At 56.3% G+C, this 6207-nt stretch overlaps 1 protein-coding gene across 1 annotated transcript in view; it reads left to right on the top strand.

Annotated features, from left to right (window-relative positions):
- Window positions 1-4093: 4093 nt before the first annotated feature.
- The window catches only part of PRR21 (proline rich 21), a 91787-nt gene continuing 89673 nt past the window's right edge, over window positions 4094-6207 (top strand). Inside the window, exons 1-3 of the mRNA XM_014547889.1 lie at window positions 4094-4266; window positions 4992-5215; window positions 5443-5661. Coding sequence (XP_014403375.1) covers window positions 4094-4266; window positions 4992-5215; window positions 5443-5661 — 616 coding nt within the window. The remainder of the gene's footprint in view (window positions 4267-4991; window positions 5216-5442; window positions 5662-6207) is intronic.

Below are 6207 nucleotides of genomic sequence, written 5' to 3'. Positions count from 1 at the left end.
CCTCCCGCTGCAGGCCGTGCCAACCTTCCTCCTTCCAAACCAGAGTCCACCCCGAGGCACTTTCCTGAGGACAGGGCATCTTTCATTACAGTTTAAAAAAATCTTTTTATAGAAAATTTCAAGCACACAGAAACTAGAGAGAACACGAATGAACTTGATGTAACCACCACTCCGCGGCGGCAGTTGGTAACACCTGGCCAATTCTCACCTGCAGGCAGAGGGGAGCCTCCCTGCTCTCCTGAGACCTCCGTGAGGATGGGGCTCTGTCCCTGGAGAGGCCTTCACTGCGGGGAGGGGCTGAGACCCAGGGGGAGGGGCTGAGACCCGCAGTCAGGGGCCTGGCCCAGGACCTCAAGGTCTCTGAGCCGTTGTGTTTAGCCTCTTTGGGAAGGGCTGTTGTCTGTCTTCGATGGCTCTCTTGTTGAGGGATCAAAAACTAAATTTTTGGTCCCTCAATAAGATACCTTCATCAACTTCCTTTCCCACAATGCGTTTCTGTCTTTCTCCTTCTCACTCTCTGTGAACATAAAGGCACAGGCACACCCTGGCCCCGGCCAAGGTGTCTGCAGAGGCACAGAAGGCAGCGGTCCAGAGGCCCCTCTGGAGGGGGGACGGCCCCACCCAGGCCCAGCTCTCCAAATGCACTGTGGGCATCAGCTCACCTCTCTGCCTGTTTCCTCGCCTGGGAAATGGCGATGACAATCCTCTCTCCCTCACAGGACTTTTGAGAGGAGTAGAGGCGTCGGGTAATAAATGCGAAGAGCTTTGAACAGGCGCCGGCACATATTAAATACTTAATAACATTTTTAAATTGAGATAGTGATACAGAAGGACTATACACTAGCAGCTGGTAGTAAGGATATCTGGGTGTAACTATATACCAACTACTGTCTGTAGAACGTGGGCTACGGTAGGGACAAGGTCTGGCCCTGGACAAACTCCTGATTAGCTGTGTGACCAGCGGTTAGTCACTGTCCCCTTCAGGGCCTCCACGTTCACATCGCTAACAGAAGGTGCTTGAATAATCTATAGTATAGATTCTATACCTTTTTGTTATTTAGTCTGAAACCTGGAATCTCTGTAGCAAGAAGTTCCCACCCCACTGCGGGTCTCCTTGGGCTTGGTTTTAATTAACCAATCGCTCACAGGTCAGGCATGGTGATGGGCAGTGGCTCCCCCCCAGCGCCCCAGCCACGCACACCCACGCACACCCACGCCCTGAACAGGTCACCAGCTCATTAACTACAGGCTGTTCTCTGGCCCAGCTGACAGGTGGGGCGGCTGCCCTACCAGTTCAGCAGACTGTGGGCTGGACAGCTCCCAGCACACTTGGCACTGGCCTGGGAAGAGGAGGGCAGGCACACCTCCCCAGAAAGGCGCTGGTGGGACACTCCCATCAAGCTGCCCCTTTCACCTGTTTTCTCCCTCCCTCCAGACCCCAGAGTCCATCTGCAGCCCGTCCTCAATCCACAGGGTCTCCTCTGAGCCTCCGCCGTGGGGGATGCCCCACTTCAGCTCTCACTCATGAAACAAGGGTGGTGCTAACCGCATACAAGGGCCTGGCTACATATGTCAAATGGAGTAGGAGGTCGCATGCCAGGGATGAAAAAAGCTAGACTTCTGCCTTCTCTGCCAGCCGGGCACGAGCACAGGGTGAAGATTGTGGGTCCAGCTTCCTCGAGGGACTGGCATCTGTAAGGTCCATGCCAGCTCTGCAGGGAGGCACAGAGACCAGAGCACGCTGAGCGGCGGACCTGCCTCCCACCCTCCCATCCACCAGGTGTGTCTCTGACACCCATTGCCCATCCGTCAGCCCCTGCATGGTCTCTCAGTACATCATCTCCACACAACACTGCCCCTAAGACCCAGGGGGTGCCAGGGAGAGAGCTGGGCAGAGCTCACTCCGGCCTGTATGGTGATCATGGTGATCAGGGAGCAGCTGAGCCCCACAGACAGAGCCTCCACCTGCATTACCCAGGCTGTGGGAGTGACTTTGGTGTGGGGCTCGACAAGGGTCAGCCCAGCATGGGACTGAGAAGATCAGCCCAGCTGAACCTGGGAGGATCGCCCTGAATGAAAAACACATGCTCACCTAGAACCCCCTGAGCTGGCTCTCCTCACATCACCCATGGTCAGCGACTAGGTCCCAGGGGCCAGGGCTCAGGGTTCAGAAAGGCCAGTCATCAGGGGCAGCTTGCTGAGCACCCAGCGTCCACCTCTCTCTCCCGAGGTTTGTGCCGTAAAACCCGCCTGGTCCTTCTCAATCTCACCCGTACCACTGCGTTCTCTAACCACTCAGTATCAACTTGTTAAGCAAACAAGCACCACACTTGCATTTGAGCACATTAGTTGCCATCCTAGCACATGTACCCACTCTTTGCCTCACCCTTTCTGCCCCAGAGATGCAGTATCCAGCAATTATAAGTCATATGCACTTGGATTTCAATACCACAGCACGACCTTGGACTGGTCACATGAACCTTTCAAAGCCTCGGTTTCTTTATCTATAAAATGGGAACAGTCATGGTGTCTCTCCTGCATGGTTATTATGATAACCAAAACAGATAACACATGGAAAGTAATGTGCAAAATGGATCAATACTTGTTTATTAGTATTTGTACTTATCCCTTCTCTTGCACCCATCCAAGTAGTAGAGGAAATAGAACAGCTTAAATTATGCTTTTGGTCATCTATATTTGTAGAACGATCTATTTTTAAGTTAGACATTAATTCCCGTCTCCATTAAGTGGTTCAGTGCCTTGGGCAACAGATTACTTATAAAGAGTATAATATTTAGTGGCTCCCTGCTGTGCAGTCAGACACCATTAATGGCCCATGACTTAGAGTCGGGAGGCAGGTAAACACACCCACACACCCCCTCAGACCCCACAGGCACGCACACACATTGAGTGATGGGCAGAGAGCCTAAAGCTGGGGCTATGCGCTGTTCTCTTACAATGACTTTTGGAAAAAGAAAATCAAGATGAAAGAGGAAGAAGGCCAAAGTTTTCTTTCACTAAATGATGCAAAAGAACATATTCCAAGTGCTGGTTAATGGGTTCGCTGTCACTGATCCCTAATCATCTCCAAAGCATTGCCTCGGGGTACCTTTTTGCAAGGTTCTGTTAACCCTCATGGATAATCTGCTGAGTCTTTCACTTGGCGAGGAAATTAATAAATTTCCCGTAGCTAATTTAGTCACTTGGGTAACTCTGGTAGAAAGAAGATCACAGTAATTTATAACATTCGGCGGAACATTCAGGCCTTCATCTGTTTTTGGTGTGTGCGCATGTGCGCGCATTTGCCATGGGCAGGGGCGGTAGAAGAGACAAGGAGAGGCTCTCAGTGCCACAGTGGAAGAGTCTCAAACCAATCAAGGGCTTTGAGGGTGGTTTGGGTATTCAAATGGCATCTTGGTTAAAGCCACTTACACCACAGATTTGTTTTTTTTCATTACAGGTAGAAGACTCCGGCCCTGGCGGGTGTGGCTCAGTTGGTTGGTGTCATGCCGTGCACCAAAAGTCAGCGGTTTGATTTCCAGTCAGGGCACATACCCAGGTTGCAGGTTTGATCTTTGGCCGGGGACAATTAATGTGTCTCACTCACATCTATGTTTCTCTCTCTCTCCTTCTCCCTTCCTCTCTCTCTCTAAAAACCAATAAAAACATATTTTCAAAAAGACTCCAGCACACTAAGGTCTCCTGGCATGACCAGAGAGGTGTGGTTATTCCTGGCCTCTGAGCCCTGGAAGCCCTCTGAAGCCAAACGCCTTGCCCTGCATCCCCAGCCCGGCCCCTCCCCCACCAGCACTGCAGGAAGCTTGGACTCCAACCTCCTGTCTGAGACCCAAAAAGGCTGGGCAACCCACAGCCATTCACACACTGCGTCCACAATGAGGTTAAGGGAAACCCTCTCTCCAGGGAGGACTAGTGTCCGCTCTCCCTAGAGCTCAGGGCTGGAGATGTGTCCATGGAAAACACCGGAATTTGAATCCCTACTGTGCTGGTTGTAGCCTTGGGTAATTCTCATCACAGTTTCTTTCTCTCTACTTCTCGGTTATTCCCCCATCACAGAACATAAGCCTTAAAGACCATGTGGTCCAACTTGACAGGCCAGCCCTCCATCTCCCCGGGAGCTGACTCCTCCATCACCCCTCGCATCACCTCTGTGTCCGTGACCCAGGAAGAAGGCGTCCTCGCCCCTCTGCTCTGCATTTCCGAAAGTACTGCACACACTCAGAGGACCCTGGGTAAACCGAGAGCCAGGTGAGCGATGCATCTGCGTGGCTTAGCCCGTCCTCGCCTTGCTTCTGCTCTGCGTGGGGCGGAGCGCCAATGACAACGCCAGCGCGTGCTCCTGGACAGCAGTCCCAGGTTGTGTCCAGTGCACCTGGGCCCAAGCACTTCCCGCCCAGGAGGCCCAGAGAGCTGGGCCCTCACACACCTGCTGACCCTCTGCCAGCGTGCTCCAGTGGCACAGCGGCCTTGCTGGTGCTCCCCACCCTCCTCGCCCGCGGCTCCCCCTCTTCTGCATTGGTAACTAGGCGGTGGTGACACCTCTGCTCAGAGATGGCGACCCATGGTTCTTGCCTCAGGGCCACCAAGGCCCAGGCAGAGCTCCCCCAGGGTCCGGGCTAGTGCCAGGTGCCAGGGGAGGTGCCGGCAGCCAGGGAGGAAGCCTGGGCTGTGTGCAAACTTTTTAGAAAAACAGAGCTCCTTCCGCACTTGCCCTGTGACTCTCCAAGCACAGACTGTAGGCCTCACTCCCCACGGACCCAGTCCTTCAGGTGCTGGGGTGAGAGGCACCGCAGACCCTACCCTGGGCCCCGGCCTCTGGGTGAGAACAGCTCTCTGGGTGAGGCCTCTAGGGCAGCAGACCTTCTATCTGCAATCCTGCCCCATGCCAGGAGCACGTGTGAGTGCGGAGACTGGGCTGGGGAAGAGAGGCCATTCCATAGCCAGTGCCTGCACCCACGGCCCTGCACCCACAGCCCTGCACCCCATGGCAATGCACCCACGGCCCTGTACCCACGGCCCTGCACCCACGGCCCTGCACCCACGGCCCTGCACCCCATGGCCCTGCACCCACGGCCCTGCACCCCACAGCCCTGCTCCCACCCAGCCTTGGTTGTCATGGCCACTTCAGGAAAGGACACCAGTGTTTTCAGAGCTCCTGCTTCGTGCAGTCAGGCAGTGCTTGGGGCCATGGGTCCTGGTGAGCATCTCACAGTCTGGGCACCACAGCCCCCTCAGGAGGAGCCGGCGGGGGTGGTGGGCAAGGGAGAGCTCCCTCCACTGGCAGGGCATCGGAGTGCAGGGGAGGGCCCTGCACCCACAGCCCTGCACCCACGGCCCTGCACCCCATGGCCCTGCACCCACAGCCCTGCACCCCATGGCTCTGCACCCACAGCCCTGCACCCACGGCCCTATAACCACGGCCCTGCACCCACAGCCCTGCATCCACAGCCCTGCACCCACGGCCTTGCACCCACAGCCCTGCACCCACAGCCCTGCACCCCATGGCCCTGCACCCACGGCCCTGCACCCCACAGCCCTGCTCCCACCCAGCCTTGGTTGTCATGGCCACTTCAGGAAAGGACACCAGTGTTTTCAGAGCTCCTGCTTCGTGCAGTCGGGCAGTGCTTGGGGCCATGGGTCCTGGTGAGCATCTCACAGTCTGGGCACCACAGCCCCCTCAGGAGGAGCCGGCGGGGGTGGTGGGCAAGGGAGAGCTCCCTCCACTGGCAGGGCATCGGAGTGCAGGGGAGTGTGAAAGGAGCGCTGGAAGGGATGCAGCCGCCTGTCTGTTTGGGAGGTTTGCTGGAGAACGGGCCTGGGGTGGCTCTGAGAGCAAGGAGGTTAGGACTGAGAGAGCAGCAGCTGGCGGCGGAAGTTGGACGGAGCAGGATGGTGAGCTGACGGAGGGGGCAGTGCTGGGCTCTGCGGGGTGAGAAGTCGCTGCTTCAGTCACCGTCCCGGACTGAGAGCAAGCAGACCAGCGTGACCGTGGACTTTAGCCAAACCTCTCAGGGCCTCTAGCACCTGTAGAGCAGACCTGCCAGCACTGTCGTCGCAGGGGGATCAGGAAACGTGAGTGACGTGAACGTCTGCAGGTGCACAGCACACAGTCGGCGCCCGTCCCCAGTGGCAGCACGGAGCCCTGACCACCGCCCTGACCACCGCCCTGACCACCGCCCCCCTCTCAGC

The sequence above is a fragment of the Myotis brandtii genome, unplaced genomic scaffold, assembly GCF_000412655.1.
Source record: "Myotis brandtii unplaced genomic scaffold, ASM41265v1 scaffold488, whole genome shotgun sequence".
Lineage (NCBI taxonomy): Eukaryota > Metazoa > Chordata > Mammalia > Chiroptera > Vespertilionidae > Myotis > Myotis brandtii.
Note: the sequence above shows the minus strand (reverse complement) of the source record. Positions and strands in the feature narration are given on the sequence as shown.